General features: G+C 38.2%; 1 protein-coding gene across 1 annotated transcript in view; it reads left to right on the top strand.

Annotated features, from left to right (window-relative positions):
- The window catches only part of sorcs3a (sortilin related VPS10 domain containing receptor 3a), a 254741-nt gene that overhangs the window by 171025 nt on the left and 66293 nt on the right, over positions 1-17423 (top strand). Inside the window, exon 5 of the mRNA XM_060860184.1 lies at positions 16457-16530. Within this exon, the coding sequence (XP_060716167.1) occupies positions 16457-16530 (74 nt within the window). The remainder of the gene's footprint in view (positions 1-16456; positions 16531-17423) is intronic.

The raw sequence follows: 17423 nt of genomic DNA, 5'->3' as shown, positions 1-17423 counted from the left end.
TTCCCAGTGTAGTTGTGTGTAGTTTACTGTAGAATTGCCCTCATTCTATCTGAAATATAGAATCTTACTGTTTTTTCCCCATACCTTGACTATTCCACATTCTAACTAGTAAAACATTTGTGATAAAAGATTCAATATGTCCATTTGAAATAATCAGGGGTGGGTAAACACCCGTCTATCCATCAACACCTATCCATTTTCATATACTACTTATCCTACCCAAGGCTACAGGATACTGGGAGGGGACTCAGGATGACAAGCTGTGGCACAATCTGGATGGGATAAAAACCCACTGGAGTGCACAATCACACACACATACTCATACCCAGGCAATTTTGAGATGCCAATCAGCCTACAAAACATGACTTTCGACTAGGGGAGGAAACTGGGATACCCAGAGGAAACGTACGAAGCACGAAAAGAACATGCAAACTCACTGTATACAAGGAGGAGGCGGGGTTAAAACCCTGGCATTCACTAAATTCCAGGGGTTTTGTTACCACGACGTAAAGTGGGCATGTTTCTGGAAGTCTTGAAAAACTCCCTCTTTCAAAAAAAAAGACCATACCTACGATGGATAATGAAGGACAAAACAGTCATACAGATAGATTTTATATTTTATATCTATTATGCTTTATTATCTTACAGTTAAGCTATTTTCGAAAACAAATAAACAACCAAAAACTACGGTTAGGGTTAGGGTTAGATTATGAAATAGGCCACGCCTGCTCAATGACGCAATATCTGTTACGCTGTTCTGAAATCCCTGGAAATAAGTGCATCCATCAGCCCCTTAAAAAATCAAACCTTCAGCAGGAATCAAATTCTCAACCCTTCAAGAAACAAACCCATATCAGGGATAAAGTATATCTTAGCTTATCTTACAGTATCTTATCTTATCTTATCTTATCTTATCTTATCTTATCTTATCCTATCTTATCTTATCAATCAATCACTCAGAGGTAAATGTGTCACATTACAAATAATTGCAATTGCACCGACTGTGAAGTCTGTACATATAACGTGAACAATAAGCAATATATTAAATATAATACCTAAGCCATACATAAGGTTTGTTCATGAGTCAATGCACAGGATTAGTCTGTGATGGCGCAGTGTGTCAGCGTATTTCATGGTGGAAATGGTCAATCATGTTAATTGGCATGTAATGTGTTAAATAGAGGACATTTTCAGCAGTAATCTGTTAAATAGAGGAAATACAGTAATCAGTGAAGTTCATATTAGGCATAAATAAAGTAATAGAATACATAATGTGAAGGGAATTAATACATCAATGGTTAACATGTTGCTCTTAATGAACAAGCAGCTATGTGAACTGAATGAGGTCGTTTTTATAAACGTGTGCAGTGAAACATTTTACTTGTGCCGCATCCCTAACAATTGGAAAACTGATAATGCCCCAAACATCCTTTTTTAATGTGATGAATTTCTTGATATGATATGCAGCATGTATTTGCTATGCTAAGTGTATTCAAAGCTCTAAAAACAAACAAAAAAATGAATAATTATTATCATTTTTAACTATTATAGTTATTAATTAATTAATTAATTATTAAGTCATTATTTAAATGACAGACTTTCATTTACACTGGGCATTGGAAGACAGGTAAAATTATGCGCAAAGAAAGAATACTGAGTTTAGCACATTGAACACAGAATGTTGGCAAGAGTTTGAAAGCTGTCTTTTCTGGAAATTATAAAAAAAAATTTAGTTTTTTTTAAATAAAAGGTCATGTTTTCTGGGTTGAAATATATCCTGTTATATTTACACATACACTATATAGTATATTGAAGAAAATATTTTCATTGTAAAGATAAGATTCCTTTATAAAAATGAAGTTCTTTCCTTTTCGCAAACTTTCTCACCTCACGTCTGCAGGGTTAATTCTGAGGAAACTCAACTGGCGATGGTTGAACATTTTGAATTTGTAACTCTCTTCTTTCTAGAGTGTTTTGTGATTTTTCTCTCATCTCGCCTCACTAAGCACATCCTATATTCAGCTGGTCCCAGCCTGGAGGTTTTGAAACATGTTGGCCTGGAGTTTACCTTTACTGTTAAGTCCAGACTCTGGTCCAGTTCTTTTATCAATGAATTTTTCACTCCAATGCTTTTACAGATGGTTTCTATCTGGAGCCATGCTTCAGTTATGTCTCTCTCTCTTTCTTTCTCTCTACAAAATTCTAATGAGCTTCATTGGCATGACTGTGTTGTAGGAAAGCTTTGCCAAAGCATCGGCAAATACACAATCTGTATATTTTAAAACATTAAAAAAACAGTGGATCACATGCCCTGCATATTAGATTTACACTGGATGCTCTTCCTCCCATTTTTATGGTCCGGGCTCAGGACCAGCACTGAGATTTAACTCTTCCGTGACTGGGTTAGCAAGGTAAATAATGAAAGTAGCAGTTTCAATAGAATTTGACTGACAGAGAGTCTGTCTATCTCTTTCTCTCTAGGTATTTTCTAAAAAGCTTAACACTTCAACAAAAACTTATTTCCACATAAATCTCTCAAATAAATCACTAATTTCTAGCTAAAAAAATTTTATTACACAGAAAAAACTAATATGACTGAATTAATACTTTATTTATTTATTTATTTATTTATTTATTTATTTATTTATTTATTTGTTTGTTTATTTAAGTTTGTTTTTATAATTATATTTCAAGGAACATTCTAAATAATACTGTGAAAAAAATAGCATTTAATTAATGTTTTAAATTGTTTATCTGAAACATGTACATATATGTATTCATATATATTCATAGAATATTAACAATATATAAACGGCATTCAACTGATCAGTTTAAAGTATTTTTATGGCTTTTCGTTTCAGACTAGGCATCAACAGGGGGCATTGATCTTACTAGCCAAAACGTAGCTAAAAAGGAAACCCTCTTTTGCTACAGCTCTCATGTGGCTGCGTACAAGTCAAAATGATTTACAACGCTGTCCATAAACGCATCAGGAATTTATGGCTAACTTAATTAGATGGCATAAAACTGAGTTATGGTAATGGCCTGGGACAGTGGAACAATAGTGCTTGGTTACTCATTTCCATAATTCTATTTCTCTCTTTCTCTCTCGTATTAAGCACACCAGCACCGATAAGTACAGCACAATTTTTATATATAAATATAAATATAAAACGCATGCTCTTTCCAATTATTGTTTTAAAAAGTGGAAAAAAAATCTATTTGGACGACATTAATATCTCTTTTCATTTCGTTTCTAACTAAGCATTAATCCGTCACCTGAATCTAATCACTCAGTGGCTCATTTACAGAATTTAGCATAAACTATAATGCAGTTTAATTAATCTAATAAAGCCTAGTAGCCATTATAGTACATTATCGTAACTGATGCCTTTCCATTATCTGTTTAAACCAAATATGTTCTGCTGCATCAACAGCATTAACCGTGGCCGTCTCCCAGATTAAGTGTCCACGTCTTTTAGTACACGTCAGTGTCGTGATGGTAATTGAATGCTAATGAATGGTTTAGAGCAAACAACAGGCTGTAATCACTTCACCATGTTTCGCCATTCGTCTGGCTGTTTGTGAACAAAATAAATAAATAAAATAATCTCCATAGAGCAGGCTGTGAATGCTGAAATATTTTGGAGTCAAAAGTCTAGACTCTGTCAACTAAATGTAAACATTAGGGTTCGCTAAATCACTCAAAGCTATGTAGAGTTCAAAATGGAGGTCAGCTTTTTGATAATAATTAAACCTGTTGCTAAAAGACCAGAAATGATAGTTTAGTAAACAGAGATATGAGATGACCTTGTAACATTTTAGCATGTGAAATAAAAATTAGTAGTTAAAACAACATGGACCAACATAGGCATCTTTTGTGTCCAGGAGGTGGCAAAGTACAAGCTTGGACTTTTAGTTGGGGCAATAAATAAATCTATAAAGTCTTTCATGCAGAAATATTAAAAACATACAGTATATCTACAACATATAGTTTGTGTGTGTGTGTGTGTGTGTCTTTTTCTATTTTACTATTTTGAAATATTAAAGAAAGCATGGATCATCATATAGAAATAAAAATAAAAAAGATCTAAGGCCTCTATTGACATTTGACACAAACTTTTTTTATTACAAAAACTGTTTCCTTAATTTGGGATTTTTTTATAGAAAGTTTATATAAAAGATACAACAGAGACATGCTGCTTAAAGAACGGACAATCACCTACAGAGTGATAATAATAAATGTTTAAGTGTATTTAATGAATTGACATGATTTACACCAAACATTTACTTAAAACCAGCCATAAAATGACCTTCCATATTCATAAAAAGTCATTTTCACACTTGTGTTTTCTTTTTCTGGACAAATTCCAGTTGCATGTTGAAGTGTGATGGCAGTTGTTGAGCTATGGAACATTCCGGAGTATACCTAGGGGCTCATATCATCATAACCAAGGTGTGACCCACATCAGTAGTGAAAACTATGATGCGTTTGGTTTAGCTTTCCTTATTACTTCCTGCTTCAAGTTTCAAATTCATTGGCAGCATGGAAGATGGAAAGCTTTATTGATAGACGTATATTTATATAACTGCAGCAGTGTACTTACACACATGGACAAAATTGTTGGTACCCTTCGGTCAATGAAAGAAAAACTCACAATGGTCACAGAAAAAACTTTAATCTGACAAAAGTAATAATAAAGAAAAATTCTATGAATCTTAACCAATGAAAGTCAGACATTGCTTTTCAACCATGCTTCAACAGAATTATTTAAAAAAATAAACTCATGGAACAGGCCTGGACAAAAATGATGGTACCCCTAGAAAAGACTGAAAATAATCTGACCAAAGGGACATGTTCATTCAAGGTGTGTCCGCTAATTAGCATCACAGGTATCTACAATCTTGTAATCAGTCAGTGGGCCTATATACTGTATAGGGCTCCAGGTAGTCACTGCATTGTCTGGTGACATGGTGTGTACCACACTCAAGATGGACCAGAGGAAGCGAAGGAAAGAGTTGTCTCAGGAGATTAGAAAGAAAATTATAGACAAGCATGATAAAGGTAAAGGCTATAAGACCATCTCCAAGCAGCTAGATATTCCTGAGACTACAGTTGCACATATTATTCAGAAATTTAAGATCCATGGGACTGTAGCCAACCTCCCTGGACGTGGCCGCAGGAGGAAAATTGATGACAAATCAAAGAGACGGATAATCCGAATGGTAACAAAAGAGCCGAGAACGACTTCTAAAGAGATCCAAGGTGAACTTCATGCTCAAGGAACATCAGTGTCAGATCGCACCATCCGTCGTTGTTTGAGCCAAAGTGGACTACATGGGAGACGACCAAGGAGGAAACAAATCATAAAAAAGCTAGACTGGAATATGCCAAACTACATGCTGACAAGCCACAAAGCTTCTGGGAGAATGTCCTATGGACAGATGAGACAAAAATGGAACTTTTTGCCAAGGCACATCATCTCTATGTTCACAGATGGAAAAATGAAGCATATCAAGAAAAGAACACTGTCCCTACTGTGAAACATGGAGGAGGCTCTGTTATGTTCTGGGGCTGCTTTGCTGCATCTGGCACAGGGTGTCTTGAATCTGTGCAGAGTACAATGAAATCTGAAGACTATCAAGGGATTCTAGAGAGAAATGTGCTGGCCAGTGTCAGAAAGCTTGGTCTCAGTCGCAGGTCATGGGTCTTGCAACAGGACAATGACCAGAAGCAAAGCTAAAAACACCCAAGAATGGCTAAGAGGGAAACATTGGACTATTCTAAAGTGGCCTTCTATGAGCCCTGACCTCAATCCTATTACACAATCCTAGCACACAACTGGAGCAGTTTGATCATGAGGAGTGGGCCAAAATACCTGCTGAGAGGTGCAGAAGTCTCACTGACAGTTACAGGAATCGTCTGATTGCAGTGATTGCCTCAAAAGGTTGTGCAACAAAATTTTAAGTTAGGGGTACCATCATTTTTGTCCAGGCCTGTTCCATGAGTTTATTTATTTTTTTAAATAATTCTGTTGAAGCATGGTTGAAAAGCAATGTCTGACTTTCATTGGTTAAAATTCATAGAATTTTTATTTATTATTACTTTTGTCAGATTAAAGTTTTTTCTGTGACCATTGTGAGTTTTTCTTTCATTGACCGAAGGGTACCAACAATTTTGTCCACGTGTGTATGTGACCATCCATTTAAGTGGTCCAAAGGAAAATTATATTAAAATGAAATGGCAAAAAAAGATGTGTAGGGAATTATATTAACAATCCACTTTTCAGGGAGAATACATAGAATAGTCTAGAATTGGTCCTGGGTGAAAACTTGAGAGTTCATTCTGAGTGAGGAAATGGTCTTTACCTTATCAGTTTTAGGAAATTTGTCCAGCCATTCATTTATTCATTTTCTTTACCTAAACAGGATCACAGGGAACCTTGAGCCTAATACAGGGGCCAAGGTCATACATGGTACAGGTGCACTCTGAGTAGGTTTACAACCAATCACAGTGCACAATCACACACTCATTCATACACTATGGATGGTTTAGATACTCCAGTCAGCCTACAATGCGTGTATTTGGAAGAAACCAGGGTACTCTGAGATTTAAGGCAAATGTGCTAACGAGATGTTTATTCATATTCTGAATTTACAAATATTTCCATAAATTTGTGTTTAGTTTGAAGATTTGATATATATACTTTTGGGATATGCTCTTTCTTCACATATCCCAACTTAGGTGGTTGGGATCCGAGCCATGATACAGCACCCCTGGAGTAGGGTTAAGGTTCAAGGGCCCAACAGTGGCAGCTTGGTAGTGCTGGGGCTTGGACCCCAATCTTCCGATCAACAACTCAGAACCTTAACAGCTTGGGCCACCACTGCCCCAAAGTTTAGTTAATGAATAAAAAAGGTCATTTTCCAAATAAACAGTGGCTTGAAGGTGCTAGATTTTATGCGAATCCAGACATCACCCCAACAACAGAAACTGAGATCTTGATTTTGCGTAATATTATAACCCAAGGATATTTTGAATATAATGAAAAGGATCAGGCCAAGAAACTGGTCCCTGTGGAACACCGGCAGCTACCGGAGCAGCAGCAGTCTTGTGTTTGCCGACGGCAAGAAAATGATGTTTGTTAGTGAAATCAGACCTGATTAGCATGAACCATGCTAAAAGAACCATTAATCCATGTATTTGGCATTGACAAAAAGACTTCAACTATGTATCTTTTTTTTTTTTTTTTAATATTGGTGGATGTGGATAGGCAGCTTGACGCAGTGATAAGCACATGATTGATGTGTTCTGCAAAAAGGCATGAAGGTTTAGCTCGGTGCATTCCACAATCTCGCATCACTCTGTCACTTCTGTCTTGAAAGCTCGATCATTTCCTAAGGATGGAAGTGAGTCTGAAGGTTTAAGCACGCCATATTTGATTTCTTAATCTTGACCATAGGATGTTGGAGTGATCTCCCAAACAGGTTTTTTGCACTTCTTCACAATTTTTCCTCATAATAAACCATGCATCCTTGCCTCATTTGTGAATTCCACATTAAAAATAGTACATTAAGGGCCTGTACAGAAGGTTATGCCGATCACTTTGCTATGCAGCTAAGCATTATTTTTCTCCTTGAAAAAAAAATCATCTGATAAGTAAACAACTAAATTACTTAATTATCAAGCCCTTAATAGGCCACAAAAAAGCACGTCACTGTAAGTCTGTGACCTCTCGGCACACGATCGGTCAATTCTTATCCTACTAATTCACGCTGAAGGACTTCTAAATCCTTTTTTTCTTTCAAAGCGTACAGCTATGCAAACGTGCACTGTATACTATACATTTTCCATTATAAATCCATTACTAAAATCCGTCTTTGTCCCACAGCAGCCATTAGCAGGCCTTCCTTTCCCTCTCTGTTGGTACTTGCCTAATGCTGGCAGTGGGTCCTTGCCTCCGACTGGTGATTTATTGATGTAAGTGGGGAAGCTATGAAGCTCACTTTGTGACAGCCCTAAAGCTTTTAAAATTGAGCACGTCATTGGGCTGATGAATTGCCTGCAGGTTGAGCTCGCCCAGTGCTCTGATACATCAACATAGTGCTTATAAGCGCCCCTGCGGTCCAAGAGCATCAACTGTGACAGAGGATAGATGAGCTCTGGACTTTCAGTCAGCTTGCTTCAAATCTGGATGGATTGCATTAAACATGAGAGCCAAAACAATTGATTAAGCAAAAGACGTGATAGTAATGGGACCCATCATCTGATCTTGCTCGATATTTTCCCGGGGAGGAAAGGGGTTAGAAAAAAGTCCTTTCCTAAGCAAACATGCTGATATATTTGTCCAAGTTGTCACTTTTGGTAACAATCATACTTTATATGCATTATATAATCCCTGTGTTTTATCTATTCTACCTCATTTCCCGTTGGCAAGAAGAAACCTGGTGCCTTTTATTGCTTTAGAGCTTCAGTACTTTCAAATAGTAACTGGAACGATGTTAGCTGCTAATCGCTCCTGAAGTTTCACCCAACACCTGTTTGCTAGCCTGAGGGTGATGGATATACCTCCAGTGGAACCCGCTATAATCGGAGAAGCCATTTATAATAATCTGTATCCAGTGATTAAATAGGCCAAAGCTGAGCTCAGTCTGTGCCTCCTCACTGCGTGACTAAAATTACAGCACACACATAGCGTACCGAAGGGAGACAGAGTAACATCAATCAGCGTAATAGGAAAAGAAACAGGCCTCCGTCATTAATTGTGCCTGGGCATGCGGAAAGCCAATTAGAGCGCTAGAAATTAGGTTGGGTGTAACGCAACATGGATGGGTCACGTTAGCTTTCATGCTAATTTGTGTACTTTAACGTCACATAACATATCTCAATATCTTATTAGGAAAAGACACAGCTACTTTACTTAATAGTTAATATAGACTCATTTGTATGTAGATTACATTCTTTTAACTTAAATCACACGGTGGAATGAGTGTTTGGGATGCAGCCTGATGGGAACCGGATAATATTCCAGCACATCATGAAGTTTTTTATTCCTTATATAATGCTGAAATTCCAATTATTAATTAATTTATTAATTAAAATACAAAAACAAACAAACATCTGTGAACCAAGCTGTTTTATCGGTCCCATGCTAGGCTCACTCTTATTTCTAAGGAACATATCTTCTTTTCTTTTTTGTGAGGTTGGTAGTGGAAAACATGTTACTATAGAATTGTAAAAAAAAAAAAATAATAATAATAATAATAATAATAAAAAACAAGCACATTAAGGGTGTTATACAACTGCAATATACGCTTCTGTGTTTCTCCTTATGTTCATAACTGACCTGTTACGAAGTAGGTGTGGATGAAATTACAAATTATTTCACAGTATAATAATAATAATAATAATAATAATAATAATAATAATAATAATAATAATAATAATAATAGCATAACATAATATTATTATTATTATTATTATTATTATTATTATTATTATTATTATTATTATTATTATTATTATACCGTAAAATAATAATCCTAATTTACAAAATCAAATTTATTTAATCAATTTATTTCATTTTTCCTCTTATTTTAGCAAACTCTACCAATAAACTGGAGGTACATTTACATTTACAGCATTTGGCAGACGCACTTATCCAGAGCGACGTACATAAGTGCTTAAAATTCTAACATTGAATACATTAATGCTGGCTCACTAAGTTAAATACTTAAGATGCCATGAGTTTAAAACATTTGTTCAAAGTTACAATGAAAAAGTGTCAAAGGTTGTGTTTTTTTTTTTTTAATGCAAAAGATAAGAAAAGAAGTGCTAGTTGAAGTGTTTCCTGAATAAGTAGGTCTTCAACCGCCGCTTAAAAATAGCCAGTGACTCAGCTGTCCGGACCTCTAGGGGAAGTTTATTCCACCACCTTGGTGCCAGAACAGAGAAGAGTCTTGTAGTATACTTGCCTCTTACTCTGAGAGATGGTGGAACCAGTCGAGCAGTGCTGGTAGATCGGAGGGTGCTGGGTGCAGTGCGAGGAGTGATGAGGGCTTTGGTCCATTTTTGGCTTTGTAGGCCAGCATCAGTGTTTTGAATCTGATGCGTGCAGCTACTGGAAGCCAGTGGAGGGATCGCAGCAGCAGGGTGGTATGCAAGAACTTTGGCAGGTTGAAAACAAGCCGTGCAGCTGCATTTTGGATCATTTGCAGAGGACAGATTGCATTCATAGGTAGACCTGCCAGCAGTGTGTTGCAGTAATCCAGTCTAGAAATGACAAGAGACTGAACAAGTACCAGAGCAGCCTGTGTGGACAAAAATGGCCGAATCCTTCTAATGTTGTAGAGAAGAAACCGACATGAGCGAGTCACATTAGCAACATGAGAGGAAAGGGACAGTTTATTGTCCATGGTTACCCCAAGGTTGCGAGCTGTGGCTGAAGGGGAGATCAGATCGTTGTGCAAAGATACAGCAAGATCATGACCTGGGGAGGAATCACCTGGAATGAACAGCAGTTCAGTTTTGCTAGGATTGAGCTTTAACTGATGAGCAGTCATCCATGGTGAAATTTCATCCATGCTGACATCTGATCAGAAGCTGTTGCATCTGAGGGTGGGAAAGAGAAGACAAGTTGTGTATCATCAGCATAGCAGTGGTAAGAGAACCCATTTGAGGAAATAACTTCACCAAGAGAGTGAATGTACAGGAGAAAAGAAGAGGACCAAGTACTGAGGTACTGTACAAATGCATTGTTAGCATGGTGTGTGAATTCTGACAGTTCCTTCACCTCAGCTTCATCACTTGAGTTCATAATTAGTCACAATGCAAATCACAAGACTAGAATCATGACAAAAAAGTACACAGAAACCAAAATACTACAAATCAAGGAGAAACAGGAGTGAGTGGTGAGACATGTGACAGGGAAACATGCAGGGGCTGATGGGTAATGTAGTCTGAACACTGATTTTGCAAACCACAACACCTTCTCATAGAGGTATTTTGTTGCTGTTGCTTGTTGTTGCTGCCTGCAATATATTCTAACAAACTGTGTTGGTTCTGGTTTGCAAAAATCTAAAAAATAGAGCACATAATTTATTTACTCTTAATTATGAACATATACTTTTCACTTGTTAATACATTTCTTGTAAATAAAAGTAATATAAAAAATAGTATAAAAATAAATCTTTATTTAAATGTGAGTTGTGTTGTTAGACAAGATGAAATAACTATTTCCAACAAGTCATATTCCATCGCTGAAAACACTGTGGTATATTATCTGTCACCCAACGAATGACCAAAGTTCAAACTCTACACATCCTCACTAATTTTATTTCCCGGGTGCTTGTACATGAAGACCCGGACTTCAGAAGTGTGGTTTGTTAAGTGCTGCTTCGTTGTTCTCGGTTTAATAGTTTGCTTTGCAATTATTCCATGGCTGCATGTTGTTAAAGCCTTAGATTAAGCCTCTTTGTTTCTATATTTACATAAAGACATTACAACATGTTGCATCGGTGTCAGCTAGCTAGGACAAATCATTCCTTTATCTAATTAGAGATTGTGTAGAAAGAGAGCTGGTGTCCTGATTTAACTCTTTGGAAAAGGGGTACTGTAGAAGTACTGTAGTCAAGCAGCCTTCATAGAGGATGGAGTGAGGCAGAAATCTTGGCTGTAAATCATGTTTGACCTGGACAGAATCTGGAATGGAGGCTCGTCTCATCCATTAAGAATCCTTCAGAGTGCATCTCGCTGGAGACTCGTCCATTTCAGTGTGTACTTGTAGCTTAGCATGTCCACTTTACAACCATTCAGAAATGAGAAACGATGTCTCCATATACAGGCACTGGGGTCTTGAGTTACAGATACAAGCAAGAAGGACTCATTTCTAACTGTGGATTTATGGGTAGAGCTTAATATATTTACATTTATAGCATTTGGCAGATGCCCTTATCCAGCGATGTACAAAAGTGCTTTTAAGTCTCTATCATTGAATACATTAACTCTGATTCACTAGATTACAAACTTAAGATACCATGAGCCTAAATTATTGTTCAATGTTTTTTTTATTATTTGGATTTTTTTAAAATACACACATACAACAAATATGGAAGAAAGTTCTAGTTGAAGTGATTCATGAATAAGTAGGTCTACAACCGTCCTTTGAAAATAGCCAGTGACTCAGCTGTCCGGACTCCTAGGGGAAGTTCATTCCACCACCTTGGTGCCAGAACAGAAAAGAGTCTTGTAGTAAACTTTCCTCTTACCCGGAGAGATGGTGGGACCAGTCGAGCAGTGCTGGTAGTTCAGAGGGTGCAAGGTGCAGTGTGAGGAGTGATGAGGGCTTTGAGGTAAGAGGGAGCTGGTCCATTTTTGGTTTTGTAGGCAAGCACAAGTGTTTTGAATCTGATGCCTGCAGCTACCGGAAGCCAGTGGAGGGATCGCAGCAGTGGGGTGGTATGCGAGACCTTAGGCAGGTTGAAAACAAGTCATGCAGCTGCATTTTGGATCATTTGCAGAGGACGAATTGCGTTCATAGGTAGACCTGCCAGCAGTGAGCTTCAGTAGTCCAAACTTGCCAGACGTTTCACATTAGCAACATGCGAGGAAAAGTACAGACGAGTGTTCATGGTTAGCCCAAGGTTGCGAGCTGTGACTGAAGAGGAGATCACATCGTTATGCAGGGACATTGCAAGATCATGACCTGGGGTTGAATCACCTGGGATGATCATCAGTTTAGTTTTGCTAAGATTGAGCATCAACTGATGAGCCATCATCCACGATGATATGTCTGCCAGACATGCTGAAATCTGAACAGAAACTGTAATCTGAGGGTGGGAAAGAGAAGATGTGTATCATCAGCATAGCAGTGGTAAGAGAACCCTTGTTAGGGAATAACCCTGGCTCTCTTGAAGGTATTTGGTACATGACCAGATGTTATGGATCCATTGATGATAGTGGTAATGAAAGGACGAAGGTCTTGTGACATGGTCTGGAGCATAGTGGAAGGGAGTGGATCCAATCGGCAAGTGGTAGGATCGCAAGACCGGAAGAGTAAAATCTCATCTGCTGCTACAGTTACGAAATGCGACAATGAGGGAGTAGAGGAATCCTGACTGTGAGATGTAGGTGCAGAAGTGAAGGTCCTGCATATTTTCTCCATCTTCTCATGGTAAAAAGTAACAAAGCCTTCTCCAGTCAGGGAGGATGAAGCACGTGGAGCCGGGGGGTTGAGTAAAGAAAAGATGACGTTGTTTTTTCTTGTAGAAGGAAGTCTTGGCAGAAGTCTCATCTGAGGAGAACTTTGCCAGGAGTGTATGGTAAGAGTCAAGATCTGCATCAAGTTGTGATTTCTTCCACTGTCTCTCAGATAATGTTAGCTCTTTTTGATTGTTGTGCAACACATCTGAAAACCAAGAAGCAGAACAAGAAGTTTTCTTGGGTTTAGTGGACAGAGTGCAGAGAAAGTCCATGGTTGAGGAAAGAGAGGAGATTAAAGTGTCTGTGGCAGAGTCCAAGATTAGTGAGGAAAATGACTCAGAGATGAAAGAATGACAGAAGCTACAGAAGAAGAGGACTACAGTGACCACAGTGGACCTGTACCTCCACCCCTGCCTGTTTCTCATGGTGAGTGAGAGAAAGAATAGGCAGAGGATAGAGCAGCTGGTGTAGCAGTCTTCTGTGGGGATATCCAGGTCTCAGTTAGCGCAAGAGAATCAAAGGAATAGTGGAAAGCTGAAGCTGAAATAAAATCAGCTTTCCTTACAGCAGACTGGCAATTCCAGAACCCACCTACCATCACTGTTTGAGACTCACACACCAGAGGATGGTCGATGAGGTTACTGGAAATCAGACTTCTGCTCTGTAGACGAGAGCACCTAGGATGGTTAGAGGTGACTACAGAGATGGGTTTGAGGCACATATCTGCAGTCAACCAAGAGTGAGATTAAAGTATGGTGTGGTAGAATATATCAAAGCAGTACTAGACACTTATTTACAATGGGTTAAAGGGATACTTACAAACTGCTACAGAACCTTTAATTTAAATGAGTAAGACCTGCCCATAATTCAAACCTTAACGGAGACTGAAACTACTCGTGAATAATCAAACTGATGCCCCTTTTCCACCAAAAAGAACCAGGTCCTGGTACAGAGCTAGTGCTGGTGCTGGTTCAAAGATGGTTCCACTGGCGAGCCTTCTAAGAACCGGTTTGCCTTTCCATGGGCTAGAGAGCCACCACAGAGCCAAGTGTTATGTCACTGTATAGGTGTCATCTTTCCCAGCAACGTTAGCGCAGCAGCAGCAGACACAAACACAACATCAACAATGGCAGATGTTGCTTTACTGTTAATGCTCATGGCTTTGTGAACCTACATCGGCATCCAAACGCAGCGAATCCACGTGTACATGCAGCTCCATGTAATTTGTATATATGGAGGTTGCAATCGAGAAAGTACAACGTTATTTTATCATTAACCCAAAAAAAGTTAGCCTTAGCATGTAGCTACAGGTACTTATTGTGCTGAGTGCTGATAATTGATCATATTGCGGTAAAGTAAAAGTGTATTAAACATTATTATACTTAAGGTACATTAAAGGTGCTAACAGTAACCAAGTGGTTCTTAAGTCTAGACCAGCAACTTTTTGGTGCTACTTTGAACCACTTTTCCTGGTTCAGAGCCGGTGCTTTGGGTGTCTCTGGCTCCGAACAGCACTCAAACTGCCTTGGTGGAAAAGGGGCATGAGAGAAGCAAAGACCGACTCTATAAGACCAACAATGCTATAGAATATAACAAAATCACAATACTCTAGAGCAAAGTGAGTTAAGCAGATAACCAAGTGAGCTAAGCAGTTATCCTCAGCTTATAACATGATAATAGCAGAATACTGTTCATTCATCACAGGGAGTAATCATCATATACTGTATTAATGTGCTTATTTCTATAGGATCTGCTTACACAGGGACTTGTACCAACTATATATATTTAACAAAACTGGGTTGCTGTAAGGAGACATTGATTTAGCATTTTTGGAAGGAGTGTCCAGTGTCAGTGCCTTGTATTGGTATTTTTTATTTTTAATATGTCAAGAAATGCAATTTCTTTAAACTCTAAATGTAACAAGGGGTAGGGGGGCTCAAGTGGAGTGCTGCATCATGGCTGGCCCTGTGCCCTGACACCAACCTCCAACATTAGGATATGTAAAGAAAACATTTCACTGTGCTGTAATATATATGTGACAAAATAAAGGCTTATTCTATTCTAACAAGTTGCATTTTTTGCCTTTAACTTCAATAGGCTAGTGATGGATGTTCCACGATGTTACTCACGTTATCACAGGAAAAAAATATTTTTTTTTAATAAATAAGTAATTGTTAGTGTTGTCAAACTGCAGTGCATACAGCCTGGTGTGTATGAGTAAAGAGGAAGCCATTGGACTCAGGTCAAAGGTCAAAATTCAGCAGAGCTCCAGGCTAGCTGTTTTTTTAGCGGCTTCTTGTAGTGCACTTTCAAGAACAAAAAAAAACAAAAACAAAAAAAATGTGTTCTTTACTAGTTTGCAGTTCTTGGCTCATTCAAGGACAAGATCATGCTCCGTGTGTGTGTGTCAGTTCCTAGCAAGCTTTGTCAGCTAGGCCTTACTCTCTTCCTCTCTCTCTGGCTCACGGCAGCCAGCCGAGCTCAACAAGTGACATGAAATCAACATGGCAGCTCACAGTTTCAGCAGTAAACCCAGTCACACCTCTTACCTGTAAATGCTATGCTGTTTTCTTCAGATCAGAATATATACAGACATGTTAGCTTGTCCTATAATATAGAACACTGACTAGCCAGTTCACTGATTTTGAGAATATAAATAAAATAATAAAATTCCTTATGTCAGCTTGCTAGCTTGTTGCATCCATGTCCTTTCCTCTGCTTTGTAGCTGAAATGCTCAGAGGTTAAAAATCTCCAAACGGCATACCCGAGCTTAGAACGCGGTGTCATTTTGACATGCCATGAAGATGCATTATTAAAGGAAACTGCCTTTAATTATAATCCAAACAGCAAAGCACTTATTTTACTGCACATCACCTTTATTTCTTTTATAGGCATTTTTTGAAATGTCAGCTGTCCCATCTGGCTAAAGTATATATCTGTCTATTAATTAGAACAGCCTGGCTTTAATGATGTCCCCACAACTAACTGCAAGGTTTGTGCTTTATGGCCCAATTCCTGAGTTTCATATACCATCTCACTCCATTGGTTCAAGCTTTCTGTTGCTATAATAAAATCTAAATCACACCGGCTAATTGGATTTAATCAGAGGATGTGCAGTGAACTGGAGAAGAATCTAGCATCCTGTCGCTCTTGGTGAACAGAGCATGCAGACTTTAGTGATAGGATTTTAATGATCACTGCTTTCTCCTTTCTCTCTCCTTCCCTCACTCTCCCTCTTTCTTTCATTCTCTCAGCTGTACAGCTCGTTTGACTTTGGACGGAAGTGGCATCTCGTTCACGAGCGAGTGACCCCCAACCGCTTCTATTGGTAGGTTACACACCTCATGGCACATTTCAGAATGCAATATCATGCTCAGGTTATTGCGAACACTATCTCAGCAGAGCAATTCTCACGCAGCGTAAACACAAATTATAGGATGTGTCGCAAACTGTCGGATTGGTTGCAGCGTTGTTTGAGGTTTTGCATGTAGGTTTTGCAAATAGCTTGTTTTGGGGGGGGTTGGTGTCAAAAGCATGACTTTGCGATACTTGTTTATTTATTTTTTTCTTTCACTGAATCCGGCCTAAATTTGCATCCCATGTAGACTGACTCTCCTGACACCAAGAGTCTGTTGGAGAGAAGAAATAAAAGAAAAATTTTCAAGTACTTCACACTAAAAGTGTGAGTAATAAGGCGAGGCTATGAAGTTTATCCTCCACTCATTCTCGTTCTCTCTCGGCTCTTTTCCTCTGAAGTCTGCCATCTTCACAAATGGATGATGGGGACATTAAACGTCTACATTATGAGGTGACTCATGCCTCTGCGTGTATATAAAGACTAGTTTCATTACATTGCTGAAGCCCAAATGTGTTCATCATTTTTGATTTTTTTTTTTCATATGACTGAACGCAGCAGAAAAGCATTTACACATTTAATGACTGCTGATAAATATATATGATTCATTGGAAAAGATTATACTCAAGGAAGACCTGACCTTTTATACAAACGACTTAATGTGTAGAAGCCTACTGGGGCAGTTGTTCAATCAGCTAATTTTAGGGTAGAACTTAAGAACTGGGGCATTGTTATAATCCTGTGATTTTCATATACAACATACACTACAGAATGGTGTAAAACTCAACAGGAAAAATACAGTGATCTTTGGAAACACATTTTGTGATCATATCTGAGTTGAGTTTTGGTTTGAATTAACTGCAATG

This window comes from Tachysurus vachellii, chromosome 24 (assembly GCF_030014155.1).
Source record: "Tachysurus vachellii isolate PV-2020 chromosome 24, HZAU_Pvac_v1, whole genome shotgun sequence".
NCBI classification, from domain to species: Eukaryota; Metazoa; Chordata; class Actinopteri; order Siluriformes; family Bagridae; genus Tachysurus; species Tachysurus vachellii.
Note: the sequence above shows the minus strand (reverse complement) of the source record. Positions and strands in the feature narration are given on the sequence as shown.